This window comes from Capra hircus, chromosome 25, assembly GCF_001704415.2.
Source record: "Capra hircus breed San Clemente chromosome 25, ASM170441v1, whole genome shotgun sequence".
NCBI lineage: Eukaryota > Metazoa > Chordata > Mammalia > Artiodactyla > Bovidae > Capra > Capra hircus.
Window position 1 is genome coordinate 8,429,806 of NC_030832.1, and position 22,395 is coordinate 8,452,200.

Below are 22,395 nucleotides of genomic sequence, written 5' to 3' on the forward strand. Positions count from 1 at the left end.
TACATGCTATTAAACTTCCGTCTGACTTTCTCCTGTTAATCTGTCTCATGTCAATTTAGTTCTTAGATTAGCCACAAGAATCTAGAAAGGAGGCACATTTCTTCCTCCACAATAATATAATACAGAACTTTGGTCTTCAATTTTCCTTTCAACTCTAATCTCATATATCCAATTGCCTCGCTGGCATTGACAAGTCGGGGAGCAAGCCTAACTCCTACAGTCAATAACTCTACAGTGTGAAGTACTTAGTTAACTAGCCTGTTGGGTAATTCGTTAACCTTGTAGAGCCTTAGGTTCTTCATCTCTTTAAGTACCCAGCTCATAGGAATAATAGTACTCAGCTCATAGCAGTAAGAGTACCCAACTCACAGGAGCAACAGTACTCAGCTCATAGGAGTGAGAGTACCCAGCTCATAACAGTAAGAGTACCAGCTCCTAGCAGTAAGACTACCAGCTCATAGCAATAGTAGTACCCGCTCAGAGGAATAATAGTACCCCTGAGTAACAGTAGTAATGGTACCCAGTAATGGCAGTAATGGTACCCAGCTCACTGGCATCTTCTGAGGATGAAACAAGATTATGCACGTGAATTGCTTGGAGCCACATCTCACAGATTGCTGGGTTTCAATCAATGCAAAGATGAAATATCATGATGTTGTCCCAAAGGCACTTTCAGCTTACCTCATGCAAACCTAAACGTGTGTTCCTCCATGCCTCTGTTCTTTCTGAACCCTTCCTCTTCTCGGTCCTGTCCACTCCAGACAGAACAGCAGTTCTCAGGACTCAATGAATTAACCTTGCACAGCCCAGGGACTGCCTGTACCTGAGTCACCAGCAGTGCCAATAAAAACACGGGCTCCTGACGCCCACAGGCTTGGAGGTGCTGGCCCTAGCACAGGGACGCAATGTTTGCCTTTCCTATGAAAACGCTGCTGATGCTTGCAAAGAGATGTGGCCACCCTCTGGCTTTTAGTATACGGACACCTCACAGTTTGGGTCTTTCCAATCCTTCTTCCAAACTACTCAGTGTAAGAGAAGCCAAAAGATGCATGTCTGCTTCCCAACATTGTCGGACTGGAAATGAAATCAGCAAAGGGACTGGGGAGGAGGCCTGACTGATGCTTCTAAAGGAAACTGGGACTTTTCCATAAATTTATATACGCATAATTGGACATGAAAGTCGGTTAAGATAAGAAAACATAAACCATCCCACTATGTCTTCAAATATTAGGCTCTTCAGAGTCGTAAGAATGTAGATTGTTTAATTTAAATCTGGCGTAAGTGCTATGCTTGCAGTTTTGCCTACTTGCCAAAACCACTTGGAGTACATTGGCTTCTGATGACTGAACGTTTATAAACCTAAATCTGTCTCCACTCATTTCAGCCTCAGCTCCCTCTTCTAAAGCACATGGGCCCCACATTTGATTACTGTACATCAGAGTCACCTGAAGAACTTGTTAAAGCGTGCAGATTCCCAAGCACGGGATCTGGAATTTGAATGCAGATGTGGAATTTGAATCTCCAAATTCCAGAGATTCAGGTTCTGTTGGCTTAGTAGGGCTCAGGAATTCCCATTTTTATTAGCATCCCTACTGATTCAGGTGGGCTTCCCAGGTGGCTCAGGAGTAAAGAATCTGCCTGCCAATGTGGGAAACACGGGTGTGGGTTGGGAAGATTCCAGAGGAGAAAATGGCAACCCATTCCAGTATTCTTGCCTGGAGAGTTCCAAGGACAGAGGAGCCTGGCGGGCTACAGTCTACGGGGTCACAAAAGAGTTGGACATGACTTAGTGATTAAACAACAACTGATTCAGGCCCTATTGGCCTGGAAACCCAGGGTCATGAAATGCTCATCCACCTTTGGTTCAGGCGACCCCCACATATCAGAACAGAGCTGTTCCTGAAAACCCAATCTGTCAATGTCTGCAGATCAACCCTATTTTCTCACTGATTTGCTTGATATTTTCTGGGATGTTTTATCTCCATTTATTATACATTTCAATAAACCATGACACTTAAAAAACTTAGTTTCAAATGACACAACAACTTAGTTTCAAGTTTCTGTGCCCCAAGACTCTTAAAGTGATTCTGGATTGTGAAGACAGGCTACATGTTTAGATTAGCTGGCCTACTCTTTATGTGCGTAATGTATTTATTGAACTTGCAAACAGTAGTTCTCAGATTTTACCTTGTATCAAAATCACCTTGGAGCAGCAGGATGCTTGTTAAAATGCAAATCCAAAATCTCTACCACTAAAGAGAAGGTCTTGCGTTAGTCCCAAACCTTGCATTTTCACAAGGAACCATTCGATTCAGGTGGGCCTCCCTGGTTGCTCAGCCAGTAAAGAATGTGCCTGCAATGCAAGAGATCCGGATTCGATCCCTGGGCTGGGAAGATCCCCTGGAGAAGGCAAATAGCAACCCACTCCAGTATTCCTGCCTGGAGAAGTCAGAGGAGGACAGAGGAGCCTCAGGGGCTACCGTCCATGGGATTGCAAAGAGTTGGACACGACTGAGCGGCTAGCACAGACACACATTTGATTTAGGTAGAGTTGGTTCCCTGGCAAGGGTTGGAGACACCCAGCTGTGAAGAGTTATTCTAAATCCTTTCTGCAAAACTGACAGCCGTTTATAATTGTGGTTTGTCTGGATTTAGCATTTTGGAAAGTGCTAAAGAAGTATTCAAGTTGCTGACACAAGTAAAAGAATCTCAGAATTATTTCAGAGACTGAAGAACCCAGCCCTTTTACTCTTGAGATGTGGAAATTGAGGCTCCGGGACGTGACATGACTTGTCCAAGGTCACAGCTCGCTAATGATAGAGCCCAGACTCAGACTGAGCTGGGACTCTTGTTTAACCATAATCCAAAGTCCCTCTTGTGTTCCAGACTCTTCTAGTAAGTTACAGTTCATAAAGGAGCCTCCCCGTTTCATTGACCCTGCTGTATATGTACTTATAATCACTAAAGCACAGATGTCAGTGAGACTTGTGAGTGGAGGGGTGGGACCCAACAGCTGAGTTACTTGCTCTGGGTTTTCTAAGCCAAGCCTCACCGGATTCTAGCATATTGGGGGTAGCATAAAGGGAATATCCTGAAATCCAACAATCCAGAAGCACATAGGGCACCTCCCTGTACTCTTTGAGAAGAGAAACTTCTAGAGATGCTATACATAGTGAAGGAAGGGAATGTCTATTTTTTTAAAGCTGGGGTTTATTATTATCATTATTACATGAGGAGTTTATTATTCCTTAAACTGTATATCCTCATGATATTTACTCTTATAAAATAATTTCATAATACATTTCCTGTTTTAAAGTAATGTATTTCAAAATGAAAAATTTTAAAAGAAAATGGGATGGGAAAGGGAAAAGGCAACTCGGTGTGGAGAAGTGGACACCAGAAAGACAAGTCTCGTGATGGGATGAGCAGACACAATCAATACACAGAAGCTGTCAGACCTTGGTGCAGTTTGGTGATGGCAGTTCTCAGATTTAGTTCTCATAATAATCTGAGGAGTTGCAGTCATCTTTGTGACCCCAAGGACTGCAGCCTGCCAGGTTCCTCTATCCGTGGTATTCTCCAGGAAAGAACACTAGAGTGGATACCCACCTCCCTTCTCCAGGGGATCTTCCTGACCCAGGGATTGAACCCAGGTCTCCTGCATTGCAGGTAGTTTGTTTACCATCTGAGCCACCAGGGAAGGTCCTCTCATACTTCAGCCCAAGAAAAATTCCAAATATTAAAAATGCAACCAAAATAGAAGAGGTTAAAACTATTTTATATCTGAATGAAAAGGAGCTTTGAATGACAACTCAAAATCAGTGACTATACAAAATATTAATCTCCACAGGCAAAAAAATATCTGCAAGCTCAAAAGATAAAGTAACAACAACAGAAAACTGGGACAAACATTTGTAATCATACCACAAATAAAGGGCTCATTTCTCTAATAGATAAATTAATAAGAAAAGATAATCAAAACAAGAGAAAAAAATAATGAATGTTTTCAAAAAAGCAATTGCAGAAGGCTTTTAATTATATTTGGCCAAAAAATGTTATGGATAATAAAAATGGTGCAATTTAAATGTTGGCACATATTTCACCTATTATCTTTGCAAAATTTTCAAAGACTGATGACATGCTGTGTTGACAAAGACTTTGAGGAGACAGGTATGTTTATACAGCAGGGGGTAAAGGTGAATTTCCTTGGGAGGGAAATTTGTCAATGTTTGTCAGAATCACAGCTATGTGTGTAGTCTTTCACCCAGCAATCTGAGAAATTTCTCCTACAATGGATGTATGTGACACACATGTAAGCATATTCACTGCAGTATTGTTTTCAACAACAAAAAAATGATATCCTAAATATCCATCAGTAGGGGACTGATGAAATACCATATGGTACACTCACACAATGAAAAAGACTATAATTTTGTAGAAAAAAAAAGTCTCTGCAGCTGTTTATGCTTTGATAGAGAAAGATCTGGAAGGATACACAGGAAAAGCAGTAAAGGTGATTACTGGGTAAGGGTAAAGGGTACTGGGGCTTCCCAGGTGACGGTATAGCGCTAAAGAACATGCCTGCCAACGCAGGAGATGTAGGAGACGTGGGTTTGATCCATGGGTCAGGAAGATCCCCTGGAGGAGGAAATCGTAACCCACTCCAGTATTCTTGACTGGGGAATCCCATGGACAGAGGAGCCCGGTGGGTCACAGTCCATGGAGTCGCAAGGAGTCACGTGACTGAAGCAACTTAGCACGCATGCGCAGAGGGTACTAGGCAAAAAAGGCACATTGTGGAAGGAAGGCTCTCCACTGTTTAATTTTTTATTTTTGAATTGTGTAAATGAACTAACTATTCAAAATTTGATTTAAATAATTATCTGAGAAGCCTGTTAAACATATAAGTGATTTCCCCTAATATTAACTCCACTGAGACAGAATCTCCAAGTATAAGTGGGAGTGCCCTCACCTATAACAGTGTGTGTAGTTATTTCTTTAAAATAAAAAAGGCACACCCCTTCAGCTCTCGTTTCTGAGTTTAAAGTAACAATGTCATGCTTTCTCCTCTCTGGAGATTGAACGCAGAGTAAACTCACCATCTGCCCAAGTTTGCTAAGATGGATGTTATAATCATTATATGGCTTCCTGAGAACAATTCATACAATTTATGGCCAGGGATGGTTTGCATATCTCTACTCTTTTTTGTTTGCATTATTTTAAAAAAAATTGAAAAAGAAAAAGAAAAAAAACCCTATTTTGTCCTCTGGGTAACAGATAGATGAAGAGAAGACCAGTCAGCCTTCAACCATTGTTTCTAACTATTGTCCTGACATTTATCCTCATGGTCTGTTCAGAATAACAGTATATATTGATGAAAATACCACAGTGGAAACAAACAAATAAAAACTCATGTCTATGGCTAAGCTGGAAAGTCATCAAAAAATTGTCTTTTCTGATATCTACCAAAAGTGAACTTCCCACATTCTATAGTTTGGCAATTCCAATGTTAGGTATATAACAAGGAAAATGTATCCACTTGTGCAACAGAAGACATGTAGGAAAAAGCCCTAAGGAGCTTGACTCATAATAGCCCCACGTGGAACACCACCCCAGCATCCATCACGGTTAGCAGAGATGTGCACGTTGTGGTATGTCCCCACACCAAAAATTCTGCATAGCAACAAGACTGAAAGAGCCAGAGAGACATACAGTGACCCCACTAACAGAATGGTGAGCCAGAAAAAGGGCAATCCAGAAAGAAAACGTGATTTTGTTATACGTTAGAATAACAGGGCAAAAGAATCTACGGTTTTAGAAGTGAGGATGGCAGACGGAAGACAGCACAGTAAGTCCCCTACGTACGAACAGGTTCCATTCTGAGAGTGAGTTCAGTTAAGGCCAATTTGTTTGTAAGTCCAACAAAGTTAGCTTATTCCCCAGCTAACTCAATTGGCTATATAGTACTGTACTGTAATAGGTTTATAATACTTTTCACGCAAATAATGCATAAAAAACAAGCATAAAAAATAAAGAAAACGTTTCTAATCTTACTGGCCAGTACCTTGAAAAGTACTGTAGTTCAGGACAACAGCTGGCATACAGGGGCTGGCATCGAGTGAACAGGCAAGAAAAGTTACTGACTGGAGGAGGGAGAGGAGGTGGGAGATGGGAGAGCTGAAGGATCTGGGTGGTTAGGTCAGCTGGGCAGAGTCATCAAGCTGCATATTTAACACTTGTACATTTTCTGAACTTTTGTTATGCCTTTCAGTAAGATTTTTAAAAGTCATTAACAGGGTGTGAATGAGTTTTGGATAAGTAACAGGCTCGACTTCTAAACAAATGCTCTCCCAGCCCCTGTTGAGATACCAAGAAATCCCTAAGGAGACTGAAAGACAAAATGCCATTGGCCTCATTTCCTGGAAATGATGCCGAGATCTGGGCATGATGCAGAGGGGTCCCTCCGCCCCACCAGAGAAAAAGCAGCAGCAAGACCTTCTCAATGCCTGGCAGAACAGCCAAGGCAAAGAGGCTGTGTGTTAATCCGCAAGGAGAATACACTGCAGCCCGTTTTACGTGTCAGAATTCCTGACAGCTGAGAGGGTACATGTAAGTTAATTTTCTGGATAAGCAAAAATTTCCTCTTTAAACAATCCCACCATTTAAAACAAAATTATGTTTAATGGAACCCTTTCAAAAACACATTTCACACATCACTGACTTTTCAAAAAGTTGAAGAGTCCGCGGAATAGAATTTAACCTTTACACTAAATAACACTAGCAATTAGGTCCCGTTTCAGTGCCAGGCACTATCTGAAATGCTTTACAGTACATTTGCTCTTAATCCTCATAAAACCCCTAAGAATTAGGTCTTACCATTATTCCCACTTCACGTATGAGACTGAGGGCAATTGATTAATTGTCTGAGGTCATAAAACAGGTCTTCTGTTTAGAGCCTCAGTTATTTCGCATCTGCTAGCTTCCACAATGCCAACAGGTAGATGAGAATATTCACTGTACGTCTAGAGACTGAGTTCTCACTGCTTTTCTCTCCCTATTTCCTTCTCCTTCCTCAATGTGACACTCTTCTACAGAAGGCTACACCTCATAAACTCCTACCTAAAATCAGATAAAAATTGATAGCACTTTGTTTTCACCACTTGATATAAATTCCACCTCCTTAGATCTTCCTATGGCTAAAATAATCCCACTGAGTTGGGCCAACTTCTTTATCAGTTTAAGAGATCCCACTGGTTCTCTGCATTTCAAAGTGTCCTGGATTTGCTTTTTGCTTAGCACAACTCAGAAGGAAGGCTTGGATTCTCATCAGATTAACAAAAAGCAGCCCTCAGCAGGGGGCTTCCTTGACCTCCAGCTCTTGAGAAAGTACAACAGGGAAGCAGATAAGCACCAAGGCGCGCAGTCATTATCTGTAAGGCGTGTGGGCGGGCAGGCCTGCAGAGCAAAAGAAAAACCATCCTTACCCTGTTTTCAAGCTGACCAAGGCGTCCTCGACTCCCTTCTGATTAAACTTGGTCATGTACTGGTGCATGTAGGGGTAGTTGTTCCGGATGTTTCTCTCCGTACTGCCGTTGGGCACCGTGCCAAATCGAAAGGGCGGGGAATAGTCGTGAGGTCTCTGAAACTGCAGAGAGACAGAGAGAGAGAGAGCAGGAGGAGAAAGAAGAGTCAGCCATCCTCTGCCACGTGTCAGGAGTCAAACACTGGCACGCGTTAGCCATTTTTGAGCTTCCTTTCTGCTCAATCACACCTTCCAGTTGTCTGGGAGCTCCAGGAAGTCAGAAACAGAGTCTGTCTTGTTCCTCACTGTTCCCTGGAGCCCACCACAGGGCCCGGCTGGGTGTGCAATAGATGCCTGTTGGATGGAATTTTAGAGAGACTGGCCTAGTGGGAGGGACACAGGGAGAACCCGGGAAATGCCAGTTGAGCTGGAGGTAATGTGTGACGTTAGTTCATTCATCAGCTTTACAGTGACATTTTCTGAGATCCTCACCAATCACTCCCATCTCTGGGCTCCATTTACAATTCCTTCCAATACATTCCATCAGAAGATGATGAAGGGGAGCAGACTTTGCCATCCCCAAATATACCTCTCTGGCATACGGATTTTTGGGGGGCTGGTTATTTTTTTTTTTTTTAAGATAGAGCAGACACGAGAGAAACTCCGAAAACTGAGTCCAAGTTAACCTTTTTGGAAGAAGCAAAAATCTTACATTTATAAGGGTGTCTTCCTCTCCGTAACCTGGAAGAGGATGATGACTAAATCTCTAAAACTCTTATCAGTGGAGAAGGCAGTGACTTAAATCTGCATCACGACTGTACCCTTGCTTACTGCGCCTTTCCTGGTCACCTCCTGGAACTGACCTTCCTTCCCCCCTGCCACACATCCCCAACCCTCACTGCCCTGCATCTTTCTTACGTCTTCAGCTGAGGATAGAATTTAAGCTGGTGGTTTGGGCTATTTTAGGGAGTTACTCAGTTTTCTTGGGTATCTCCCATATATACAGGAGGTATACATGTTTTTCTCCAGTTAATCTGTCATTTGGTTTTTCTTTATGGGGAGTGGAGGTCTCAACCAAGAACCGAGAAGGGTAGAGGGACAGTCATTTTTCTTCCCTTACAATGACTCTATGTTAGCATTTACTCATTCTCTAGCCATCATTCATTATCTATTCTTGCATGCAGGCAGGCAGTACTTGTCGAGGGCCTAACACACCCCAGGGGCTTCCCTGTGGCTCAGTGGTAAAGAATCTGCTTATCAATGGCAGAGACACAGATTTGGTCCCTGGGTTGGGGAAATCCCCTGGAGAAGGAAATGGCAACACATTCCAGCATTCTTGCCTAGGAAATCCCATGGACAGAGGAGCCTGGAGGCTACAGTCCATGCAGTCACAAAAGAGTCAGGCACAAGTTAGCAACTAAAACAACAACCACCCATCCCAGGCACAACGGCAGCCTCCGTGAAGGTTTCCTGAGCTGGAGTCCATGCTAAGCTTAGCTTCCCAGGCATACCCATGTCCAGTGTGGCTACCGAGCCTCTGTAACGGCTCACTGTCCATGCTCCCCTCATCTTCCCTGATTGGCTGAGACTGGCTGTTCAGAACAGTCCTCCCAAGATGTCCCACTTTGATCATGTGGTTATTTTTTTTTCACTCTATTTATGCTGTGTGTTACATCAACTTATTTTCATATGTTTAATCATCCACACATTCTTTGGATAAATTTCATTTGGTCATGACATATTATTCTTTTTATATGCTCCTGCTTGACTTGGGTTGCTAGTAGCTTGCTGAGGATTTTTGCATAAATATTTTAAAAAGATGTAGAGAACAAAGGTACAGACACCAAGGAGGATGCGGAGGGTGGGATGGATTGGGATTGACAGATATACAGTACTAGGTCTGAAACAGATGACTAATGAGAACCTACTGCACAGCACAGGGAACTCTGCCCCACGCTCTGTGGTGACCTAAATGGGAAGGAGATCCAGGGACGAGGGGATGTATGTATACGTAGAGCTGATTCACTCTGCTGTGCAGGAGAAGCTAACAACATTATAAAGCTCGTGCTCAGTCGCTCAGTCCTGTCTAACTTTGTGACCCCATGGACTGTAGCTCGCCAGGCTCCTCTGCCCATGGAATGTATCAGGCAAGAATACTAGTGTGGGGTGCCATTTCCTACTCCAGGGGATCTTCCCGACCCAGGGATCAAACCCACGTCTCACATCTCCTGCATTTAGCCTCCTGCCGGCAGGTTTTTTACCACTGGGCCACCTGGGAAGACCCAAAGCAACTATACTCCAATTAAAAAAAAAAAAAAAGACATTGGACCATCTTTTTTTTTTTTTCCTTGTGATATCTTTGTTTACTTTAGTATCAAGGAAAAATATTGGCTTCATAGAATAAGTTAGGAAGTGTTCCCTTACTCTCTATTTTTCTGAAGAGTTTAAGAAGGATTGGTATTAATTCTTCTTTAAACTGGTAAAATTTACCAGTTCTTTAAAAAAAATTTTTTTTTTAATTGAAGTGGAGTTGATTTACAATATTGTGTGAGCTTCTGGTATACAGCAAAGTGATTCAGTCATATATACATATTCTTTTCCATTATAGTTTATTACAAGATGTTGAACACAGTTCCCTGTGCTATACAGAGGGACTTGCTGTTTATGTCTGACATACAGTAGTTTGTATCTGCTAATCCCAAGCTCCTAATTTATCCCTCCCCCAGATACGCCAATTTGGCATGTGAATTATTTTGAACTGAAGGCATTCGAGATCCCGTGGGCTCAGGAGAAACTTTTCCCCCTTCCCTTACAGAATTTAAATTGGGGGCCTTGCCCGTAAGAAGAATGATTATCAGAAATAACATTTTATGACCTATGACAGGCAAACATTTAATTACTGAACATCTGCTCTTCTCATCATCCTGTGAATCACCCACCGCCCTCTACAGCCCCAGGCTCCCACTCTACTCCTTAGCTTGGGATGGCACTTCATCCTGATTTTATCTTTCTGTCTCTGAACCTCTCATGTAAGGCGGCGGGGGGTAGGAGGGGGTTCCTGCGCATTCAAAATTAAATTAGATTTGCTCCTGTTGGTCTGTCTCACGTTAATTTAATTCTAAGACCAGGCAGAAGACTCCAGAAGGAGAGAGAAAGGTTTTCTTCCTCTCTGACATCTGCCCACATCTTCAGTCTTTGGGATAATCTAATCAGATTAGGCGTCCAAAGAACTGGGTCTAAATCCTGGAAATACAGTTAAAATCTAGAGACAGCACAAGGCGATGGTTATTAAGTGTGAGCCCAGCTTCACAGGTTCCAAAATCAGTTCCTTTCAGACTGTGGAGTCTTTGTGAAGTCACTTCCCTTCCCACTGTTTCCACTTACTTCCTGTCTGCAGAGTAGGAAACCCATCGGTACTTCCCTCTTGGGGTCAAAGGGAAGATCTAAAATTACAGTGCTTGTCGAGTAATAAGAATAGTGTCTAGAACAGAAGAAGCACTCACGAAATAAAACTGTTCATAGCTAGTGGTAGTGGGAAGCTGCTGTATAACACAGGGTGCCAGCCTGGGGCTCTGTGATGACACAGAGGGCTGGGATGAGGGGGTGGGAGGGAGGCTCAAAATAGAGGGGATCTATATATATAATTACAGCTGATTGGTCTTGTTGCAAGGCAAGAATCAACACAAAATTATAAAGCAATTATCTTCCAATTAAAAACAAAATTTTAAATTTTTAAATTAAAAAAAAGCTCTTACTTTTCATTTCTACCATTATCCTGGGCAAAAAAAAAAAAAAAGTAACCTGGGCCTCATTTTTCTATGAAATATGGAATTCTGGAGCCAGAAAGTGATGATAATATGACTTAACACTTCTTGAGGACCCGGCTGGGGCCAGCAATGTGCCAAGAATGTTAACAAATATTGGCTCATTTAATACAACAACCCTGTGTGTGTGTTAGTTGCTCAGTCGTGTCTGACTCTTTGAGACCACATGGACTGTAGCCCGCCAGGCTCCTCCGTCCATGGAATTCTGCAGGCAAGAATACTGGAGTGGGTTGCCATTCCCTTCTCCAGGGGATTTTCTTGACCCAGTGATCAAACTCAGGTCTCCTCCATGGGCAGGCAGATTCTTTACCACCTGACCCACCCGGGAAGCCCTAGAACAACTCTGCCAGGAAACTAACCTTCAAGGCTTGGTTTCACAGATGAGGAAACCAAGGCTCAGAGAGGTCACATGACCTTCTTGAGATCGTTGTTGCTGTTCAGTCGCTAAGTCACGTCTGACTCTTCGCGACCCATGGACTGCAGCACACCAGGCTTCCCTGTCCTTCACCATTTCCCAGAGTTTGCTCAAACACAGGTCCATTGAGTCCATGATGCCATCCAACCATCTCATCCTCTGTTGTCCCCTTCTCCTCCTGCCCTCAATCTTTCCCAGCATCAGTGTCTTTTCCAATGAGTTGGCTCGTCAAGTGTTCTTAAGATTACCCTCTTTGTAAGCAGCCCTAAGGTCTGAACTCTATCATTCCTCCGGGACCCTCACTAGTGATCTCTCCTCTCTGAGAGGTGAGGACCTTGAAGCTCAGGAGGAAGGACAGCCAGTGAACCTCTGGCAGCACCAGCACTGGGGTCCAGTGGGGTCCAGAGGTCTCTCAGAGTCCCAGGCCAGCATGTCTTCCACGGAACTGAGAGCTGCCCAAGGAAGCGTCCAAGTTTACCCCAGGGTGAGGCCCATGGAAACCATTATTCCTTTTTCCAGACTCACACTTCATTTCATTGTTAATTAAAATTTCCAGCTGCAGATTGTCCCCCTTCAATTAGGCATGCTGCTGCCTAATAAGCAGCCGTAACTGGATTGGGGGGATGTGGCCATATATTCTCCAAATGAGATCCTCCTGCTGGGAGCCTTGCGTTGGGAGTGTGTGTGTGTTTGTGTGTGTGTGCAGACAACAGAATGCTCTTTGCACTCACTCAGGCAAGTGGTGTCACAACCCATCACCTCGGAAGGGGAGGCGCTACCCCAGCACAATCCCACGGCCTTTGGTTTGCAGAACAATAGAGAGAGGGAGTCTGCCTCGGGGATAAATTTCTACACTTCTCTGGCCTTGACTGTACCATCACCCACTCTAAACTCAGCCTGGCACCCAGATGGAGGAACCTTTTCCTGCTCAACTAAAGGTTGTCCAACTTTTGAAAGCATGACTCATGACACATCTTCCATCTCTGCCCTGCACACACACAGACACGTCACAGCACGCTTTCTACCTGGGATTATCCTCCAGTGTCAGCCATGGTGAACTACTTTTTTAACGGCCACAATCTGTAAATTAATGTCATGACTCGCTAAAGCATCCTGACCTACAGTGCGACAAATAGCTAGGGGCAAGGATGACTCTTGCAGGAAGCCCAGGGCCTTGTGTTAAGGGCACACTCTGTGTTTCTTCAGTTCAGTTCTATCCCTCATTTGTGTCTGACTCTTTGCAGCCCCATGGACTGCAGCACACCAGGCTTCTCTGTCCATCACCAACTCCTGGAGCTTACTCAAACTCACGTCCATCGAGTTGGCAATGCCATCCAACCATCTTGTCCTCAGTTGTCCCCTTCTCCTCCTACCTTCAAAATTCCCCAGCGTCAGGGTCTTTTCCAATAAGTCAGTTCTTTGCATCAGGTGGCCAAAGTATTGGAGTTTTGGCTTCAGCATCAGTCCTTCCAATAAATATTCAGGACTGATTTCCTTTAGGATTGACTGGTTGGATCTCCTTGCAGTCCAAGGAACTCTAAAGAGTCTTCTCCAACACCACAGTTCAAAAGCATCAATTCTTTGGCGCTCAGCTTTCTTCATAGTCCATCTCTCACATCCATACATGACTACTGGAAAAACCATAGCTTTGATAGATGGACCTTTGCCAGCAAAGTAAGGTCTCTGCTTTTTAATATGCTGTCTAGGTTGGTCATAACTTTTCTTCCAAGGAGCAAGTGTCTTAATTTCATGGCTGCAATCACCATCTGAAGTGAGTTTGGAGCCCCCCAAAATAAAGTCTGTCACTGTTTCCATTGTTTCCCCGTCTATTTGCCATGAAGTGATGGGACTGGATGTCACGATCTTAGTTTTTTGAAAGTTGAGCTTTAAGCCAACTTTTTCACTCTCCTCTTTCACTTTCATCAAGAGACTCTTTAGTTCCCTTTCTGCCATAAGAGTGGTGTCATCTGTGTATCTGAGGTTGTTGATATTTCTCCTGGCAATCTTGATTCCAGCTTGTGCTTCATCCAGCCCTGCTTTTCCCAGGATGTACTCTGTATGTGTTTCTTATAGGAATGGATTTCCAAGGTAACTTTCTTCCAGAGAGTTCAGAGTGCAGAAGAAACGAATGTGGGCTCCAGCCCAGGGTGCTGCAGAGGTCTCCTCCATCAATAAGATCACATGTGTTCATGCTAAGTTGCTTCAGTCCTGTCTGACTCTGCGACCCTGTGGACTGTAGCCTGCCAGGTTCCTCCATCCATTGGATTTCTCCGACAAGAATACTGGAGAGGGTTACTATTTCCTATTCCAGAGGACCTTCCCAATCCAGGGAGCGAACCTGTGTCTCTGTGTCTCCTGCACCAGCAGGCAGATTCTTTACCACTGAGCCACCTGGGAAGCCACATGCTTCCAGATGTAGCATCAAACTGTCCTGGCCCTTAAGAGGAAGGAGAGGCTCAGAGGCCTCCATTCAACCAGTGAGGGTGGTGTACGAGGCTCAGCCAGCATGACTCCATGAGAATACGTTCATGGGCTCATCCACAAGGTCCAGTCCCTGAACTCCCTCTATCGCTGTTGGTGCAATAACATTCCAGACCCCAGAAAGGAGGGATGGTTTGAATCAGGCAACGGTGATGGTCAAGAGGAGGTGGAGGGAGAAGGAGCAGGGAGAGGCAGCAGAGAGGGGCTGGAGGAATGGTGAGGCGAGAGAAGAAAGAACATTTGTAACAGGATTACCTGCCATGTGCCAGGCACGGTGTGAGGATTATCCCTAATCCTCATATCAACCTTGCCAGAACGGTATTAAACCCCTCTATCAGGAAATTAGGCCACGGGGAGACGGACACTCTGAAGGCCATACAACTACTATATGGCAGGCCAGGATTTGAACCTAGATTCATTTGACCCCTATGGTGTTGCTTTCTCCACTACAGCAATCTGTCTCCCAGAGACAGATTTCAGCAACCACGGTAACACTCAACATTTTGAAAAGGGTCGCCACCAATACTCCAATTTCTTTAATAATTTCGAGGGGAATGAACTCCTCTATGTATAATTTAACCCCAAGGTCACCTGAGCACACCATGGGCTCCAACAGCAAGCACTAATACTGCAAACGGTTGCAAAGTATTATAAGCCTGAGTTGTTCCATAGATACTCATGATTAAAACAAACAAAAATAAATACACTTGCATACAGTATTAAAATAAATTGATTCAATATATATTTTTTATTTTGCAGACTTTCTTGGTGTATTTGCCATTAATCTTCTGGGAGCACTTAGCTTATTTACTCCAGGAATTTTGCTGTTTATTTAATTGTATCAAACATTTAATTAAAAGAGCTATCTGCTTGCTGCTAATGCTCTGAGCATGGAAGCTGAGCCGTGTCTCATGAGGATACAGTATCTGTTACTAGGTGTTTCCAAGTCAGAGAAGGTCAGTGGAATTATTAGTGGTTCTAATTAGTTTTCCCACAAGCAGTCATGTTATTAGACCTAAAACTAGGTAGCAAGGGACGTTTTTTTCCCTCCTTGCTGTTGAAAATAGCATCAAAAAGTAAAATATTCTGCCAACTACTTTCTTTTTTAAAAAAATGTTTATTTAGTTTACTTGGCTGTGCCAGGTCTCGGTTGCAGCATGTGGGATCCAGCTCCCTGGCCAGGGGTTGAACCCGAGCTGCCTGCGCTGGGAGCACAGAGTCTTAGCCACTGGGCCACCAAGCAGTCCCTGCGTGTCCCACTCTTTGCAACCCCATGGACGGTGGCCCACCAGGCTCCTCTGTCCCTGGGACTCTCCAGGCAGGAAGACTGGAGCAGGTTGCCATTCCCTTCTCTAGGGCATCTTCCCGACCCAGGGGTCCAAACTACGTCTCCTTCAGCTCCACTACTGAGCTGCCAGGGAAGTCCAAAGAAGTCCCTACAGATTATTAATACTTTCTTGAAAAAATCTTCTCATCCAGAACATGGTTTCCCACTGCTTCCAATGTTCCTCTGGTCACTTATTCTAGGAACTATACATTTGCTCCCATGTATGATGTTTTTGGGTCTGTAGAGGATTTCATAGGCTATGGGGAACATTCTCATTGGCAGCTTCCTTTTATCCTCAGAGCAACTATGACTCCCAAATGTTGAGAGAGAAGCTAGGAGGCGCAGCAAGGTTACACAACAATAAAGGCATCACATGGCTGGTACATGGCAGAGAGGAAAGGAAACCCAACTTTCTTGACTCCAAGTAGATGGCTTTCTCTGCTGCCCCCAGATACACTTTAGGTGAGCCAAGGAATTGAGTGAATGTGATTTATGAAGGAGGGGCTCCAGGAGAAACCAGGAAGGAGACAGGGGAAGGAGGTTAGGGAAGGGGAGGAAGCCAGGCGAGGGTGTGACTATGGGCAAAGTCTTAACATCAGCCTGAACCCAAAGGGAACTCGAGAGTAAACTGCACCTTGGAGGTTTCCCCCTGGTTAGTCATTGGTTACAGGAAGGTCGATGCTTTCTAACATCGATGCTATCTGCTTGCTGCTAATGCTCTGAGCATGGAAGCTGAGCCGTGTCTCATGAGGTGTTGGAGAAGACTCTTGAGAGTCCCTCAGACTGCAAGGAGATCAAACCAGTCAATCCTAAAGGAAATCAACCCTGAATATTTATTGGAAGGACTGATGCTAACATTAAAGCTCTGATACTCTGGCCATCTGATATGAAGAGCCAACTTACTGGAAAAGACCCTGATGCTGGCAAAGATTGAGGGCAGGAGGAGAAGGGGGCGATAGAGGAAGAGATGGTTGGATGGCATCACAGACTCGATGGACGTGAGTTTGAGCAAATTCCAGGAGAGGGTGAAGGACAGGGAACCCTGGTGTGCTATAGTCCATGTGGTCACAAAGAGTCGGACATGACTTAGCGACTGAACAACAACAACAATATCCAGGCATGCATCGCTTTGCTGCTGTAAGACAATCACCCTCTGAAGGTCCCTGAGCCCTCATCAGCAAAGGTGAGGCTGGGCACAGAGTCGGGTAAGGGATCCAAGGAGCCCCAGGGGGTGCCCGCAGGCCCAACACACCATGGCTTTCTCACTCAGTTAGCAAGCGTGCGTTGGGCATCCACTCAGTGCCACAGAACCCTGCCACCCCCTCCCCCCAAGTCTATTTTAATTTCATCAGTATTCTCTCCTTTACAGCACTTACTCCTGCCTGGACTTTCCTTGTCCATTACATTTACTCAGGTGCTGCTTATTTCTTCCTACTGGAATTTAAGTTTCACAGGAGCACAAGCCCAGGCTGCCAAGGGGACCACGGTGACCAGGAAGGCTCTCCCAAGAGGTGGTAGTTCCCCTAAAACCTGGAAGTTCAGGAGGAGTCGTCCATGAGAATAAAAGGGGGCAGAATATTCCCGGCAGAGGACCTGAGACGTGCAAGGGCAGGAGGAGTCGTCCATGAGAATAAAAGGGGGCAGAACATTCCTGGTAGAGAACCTGAGACATGCAAGGGCACTGTGGTGGAAACACACTTGGATGCCTAAGGGACAGAGAGGGGGCCTCCGCGAGCGAGAGGGAGGGGGCACATGGGGATGGGTCAGCTAGCACAGGGCGTTGTCACGATGAGGACAGTGGCACTCACTCAAGAGGCATTTCTGACGGGGAGCCATCAGAGGCCAACGACTCCCGAGGGTGATGGTGCCTCTGTGAAGGTGACTCACCCCAGCACTCCCGCCCCCCCCATCTCTCTGATGACAGGCCTCTCTGCACTTCGTTCAACCACCCTGTAAGTCACGGATAAGCTGTTAAAGGCTCTTCATGGGCTGATTTTCTATTCAGCGGTCTGCTGATGAATGCCGAAAGGATATATGTAGCCTTATGCCAACAAGACACGATAGTGAGATTTTATAAAGAGACAAATTATACTCGCACACAAGACAGAAAATCTTTGCAACGCAGCAAATCCCCACACTGCTGAGCTTAGCAAGTCAGGGTCTGCTTCCTGAGACTGAAATTTCAATAGAAGGACGTACCCAGTTTACCTCCTTTCTTCCTCCCTGTGCGTTTCTGAGTAGCTACTCACACCCCACAGCCCTCGTTACATGGCACTGGGGAACAGAGAGAGCAGGTGTTAACATTCCTGTCTCCCTGGTGGTGGGAAGCACAGACACACACGAGGGCGGCCTGGAGCTGTGTCTGAGTAAATGGAACCGGTGGGAAGTGAAAAATCGGTCCTGTATTCCTTTTACATCCCTTGAAGAAATTTCAGGTGAGTCAGGTGCTGGCGATGGGCTGATTGGTTACGTGGTGAAAAGGAGCTGTCAGTTTCGTATCTGGGCAGGGCTCAGAAAAGGGCCTTGCTGGGTGCTCAGCAGTAAAGAACCCATCTGCCAGTGCAGGAGGCTTCCCTGAGCCAGGAAGATCCCCTGGAGGAGTAAATGGCTACCTGCTCCAGTATTCTTGCCTGGAGAATCCCATGGACAGAGGAGCCTGGCGGGCCACAATGAGGTCACAAAGAGTCAGACACGGCTGAACACATGGGCAGGGCTTAGAGAGGATTTTTGTTTTCAAGTCAGAGATGACGAATCCAAGGCAAGGAGCATGAGAGACTCATACAAAGTCACAGAACTGGGAGGAACCTATAGCCGAGAGCTTCACCCAAGATTCTCCTGGTCCAAGGTTAATGGATCTTCCTCACCACCGTCCTCTCCACGACAAGACGAGTGAAGTCGCTCAGTCATGTCAGACTCTTTGCGATCCCACAGACTGTAGCCCACCAGGCTCCTCTGTCCATGGAATTTTCCAGGCAAGAGTACTAGAGTGGGTTGCCATTTCCTTCTCCAGGGAATCTTCCCGATTCAGGGATCAAACCCAGGTCTCCCACATTGCAGGCAGACGCTTTGCCATCTGAGCCACCAGGGAAGCCTCTGCCCTAAGCTGTAATGTGAGTCACGGAGATCGGACAACATCATGAACACAATCATGTAAATATGAGGGATGATACTGGGGGAAACTACGTTCCCAAATTAGATCTGGACTTTTTAAGACTTAGGAGAGCTAAGCTTAAGCGTCTGTTCCTGAAACCTTTCAAAATATGCGCAATGGAGTTAAAAGGCAAAGAAAATCCCCCTAGGTTTGTGCTGTAGAGTTGATGATTTGGGTGGTGGGAGCCTGATTTACTTCCTCTGTTGTTCAGTTGCTCAGTCGTGTCCGACTCTTTGCGACCCCGTGGACTGCAGCACGCCAGGTTCCCCTGTCCTTCACCATCTCCCGGAGTTTCCTCAAACTCGGGTCCATTGAGTCGGTGATGCCATCCAACCATCTCATCCCTAGTGGACCCCTGTCCTCCTGCCCTCAGTTGGCTCTTGGAAAACTCACAGGAAAACATCCTCTGAGCGGGGAACACTTAGCATTAACTCCTCAGGCAGAGACGAAAGTGAAGTGACCTTACCTTTTTGTCACTGAGGCCAGTCACTTGGTCCACAAACTCCTCCTGGATCATGAAAGCGGCCAGGTTGGCTGTGTAGCTGGCCAGGAAGATGACGGCGAAGAAGGCCCATACGGACACCATGATCTTGCTGGTGGTCCCTTTAGGATTCTGGACAGGCACAGAGTTGTTGAACACCAGGCCCCAGAGGAGCCAAATAGCTTTTCCAATCGTAAAAGAAGGCCCATGGGGTGCTGCAAATGATAGGAAGGACATTCTCAGGGCATCCTCAAAACACACACTTGGGAGCATGCACTGGCCCCAGCAACCCTGAAGGCTGTCAGAAGACAAGTGTATCTCATCACTGTCCCAGGACCACAACCACGAGTTCTTTTTTCTCTAAAAATTACTTTCTTCCCACATTTCTGTATTGTTGGCTTTTTGCCACATTTCCTAAAAGAAAAGGAAAGAAAGGAAGACAGACAGAGAGGAAGGGAGGAAGGTAGAGGAGGGAAAAAGGGAGGAAGGGAAGAAGCAAGAAAGAAAGGAAGGAAGGAGGAAGGGAAGAGAGAAATGTATGAAGGAAGGAAGGAAGAATGAAGGGAGGGAGGGAGGGAGGAGAGAGCGAAGTGAAAATGCAGGCTTGAATTAGAAATAGTGCTATGACCTGTTTTAAATGTGCATTTGATTTGATTTCCTTTTAGGGGGTACACGGACGGCCTTACAAAAAAAAAACACGTGTGTATGGGCTGATTCGGTATGCATGGGTTGTGATACTGTATGAGAACCATGCAATTCAGAGGGACTGATGTTTGATGTTCTCATCTGACTGTCCCTAGCAATGGCTCCTGTTCAAACTCAGATGTAAGATGTGCACAATGTAGAAATTAAACCAAACTAAAACGCTCTCCAAATGGAGACATTAAGGAGCAGAACAATAGCGCTTAATTCTCCTAACACTTCACAGATGGGAGACATTTGGTTGCAGGGTCATTGGAAATGAACTCTGATGTCACAGCACTTCTTCTCCCTCTGCGTATTCTTGAGATTCTTAAGTGTTCCTTGCCACAGACTTAACTAAAGAGGCAGAACAATCTGCCAGAATTTATTGGGGAGGAGAATATGCAGGCTGCAAAACGCATGTTAGAGCTTTCAAGCTGTTTTTGTGCAAGGGAGAAAAAAAATCAATTTATGCCCTCATTTCATGGGGAAAAGAGTCTTCCTTTAACAGAAGGTTAATTTTTATGTCATTTAAGTAAATGAAGATATGAATGATCTACTTAGACTTTAGTTGGTGATGCATGTGGAGTGGGCAATAAATAAAAGAGGCAGAAGTGAATCCAGATTGATGGAAGTTATGAAGTTCTGGGCAGAAAGCCTAACTAGGCATCAGGCTTTCGGTACATGGAGGGCAAACTCAGGCTACAGCAATACTTACAATATCCATATACAACACATTAAAGAGAAGGCAACTAATTCTATTATCCTCAACCTCAAGCTTTCTGCTTTCTCTTTGCCTCATTTTATGAGCTTCTGGGCTTATACCCAAGAGGCTGAGAACTCTTTGCAAAAAATAATTAGAGTCGATCCAGTCAACTCCATGAACTACTTAATTTTATTAGGGTTGCCTGTTGATCAGAAGTGACGTCTATTTGGGAATCAGAAATGGGCAGTTGCAGGGTAGCTGTCCAAGACATTTAGGAATTCCTGATTAAGTAGACTGTTCCTGAATCATATAATTCCCCCCTCCCCAAAAGGACTGAAATGTAACAGAAAACTATTTTGTGCAAGGAAATAAGCAGCTGTGATTTCCTGAGAGTTTCTACATGTGGATGAGCAGAAAACAAAAAGCCTCCAGGTGATGGAAGGGCTGGGGAATTGGCACGCTAGATTCCTTCCTTCACAACAGTGTGTGCTTTGGCCAAAGGAGAATGTATTGTACATGATGGCCTTTCAGTAGTTTTTTATTAATATCTTCCAAAATACATTTCAAATGTGTCCATTCACCTCCATCTCTATCATCTCCATCCAAGCCCAAACCACTGTAGTTTTCTCTTGGAAACCGACACCACCTTCCTTAACCAGCCTCCCTCTTTCCACATCATCTCGATAGGTGTTCTTCAGTCACTCAGTTGTGTCCGACTCTGTGATCCCATGAACTGGGCAGCTTATATTGATAGATAATAACTTTGATGGATAGAAACTGACCTTTCTGCAGTCTACAGGTGTCTATTCTGCCTTTTCCCTGCCATTGTATTTTGAAGAAAGTCTGAAATGCTTACCACTGACTCCTTCTTATACCCCTGTCTACCTCACTTACGTCTTTTCTGTTTCTTGGGCAGGTCAAGATTGATCCTGCGCCAAAGACTTTGTATCTGCTAAGATACAAGACTTTGTAAAGCCTGCATGGAAGGCTTTTCCCTCAGTTTTTCATAGGTTGGAATCCTCATCCTTCAGGTCTCAACTCAAGCATCATCCTTTCCTGAAGCTCTGTCCTTCTTGACCATCACATTTAAGATGTGCTCAAATCCCATCATTTTTCCCCCGTCCTCTTGAAATTTACTACAATCTGTGATTATTCATGTATGCAGTTGACATATTATCTCCACAACTAAATTTATCAGTTCCCAAAGGGTCAGGAACTCTCTATCCAATTTATCACATTACCCTCCTGCTCCAGTACCAGGCACTCAATAAATAATCATCAAATAAATGCATGAATTCATACACAACACAAACTCTGATTTTGCAAACTTAACATCTACTCTCCTGCAATATTATCACCCATAAGAAACTGCCTCAGGACCCAGTCTGTTGGAAAGCTTCTTACTAGGTTAATTACATTAGCTGCTTAGTGAAAGACTGGCAACTCTCCCACTTAAACACAACATGATTATTTAGGGCATTTTTACTCTGCTTGGTTGATGGGAGGTGATTTATGTGGTAATCACCACTCTTCAATGGTTAAGAAGTGGGAGGACTTCAATAAAACTGAGTTCCCAGTAGATCCTCATGACCTGTTGGTTGTTTTCAACATTGAATCTTCCTAGTGGAAAGAGCATATGGCAAAGCGCCTTTTTTTTTTTTTAATAACTATACCTTGAAAATCTTCTATCTTCCATCATCTAAAGTCATTTTTCAGGAAACAGATTTGGTCTTGGCATCCTTCTGATACCATTTACTTAGAATGTGTTGTGCATTGAGAAAAATTCACTCAAAATTGTGTGCTGTGT

At 44.6% G+C, this 22,395-nt stretch overlaps 1 protein-coding gene across 1 annotated transcript in view; it reads right to left on the reverse strand.

Moving 5' to 3' along the window:
* Nucleotides 1-22,395, reverse strand: part of GRIN2A (glutamate ionotropic receptor NMDA type subunit 2A) — a 445,041-nt gene that overhangs the window by 67,022 nt on the left and 355,624 nt on the right. Inside the window, exons 10-11 of the mRNA XM_018041005.1 lie at nucleotides 19,187-19,416; nucleotides 7,485-7,645 (exon numbers count right to left, since the gene is read on the reverse strand). Of these exons, the coding sequence (XP_017896494.1) occupies nucleotides 7,485-7,645; nucleotides 19,187-19,416 (391 nt within the window). The remainder of the gene's footprint in view (nucleotides 1-7,484; nucleotides 7,646-19,186; nucleotides 19,417-22,395) is intronic.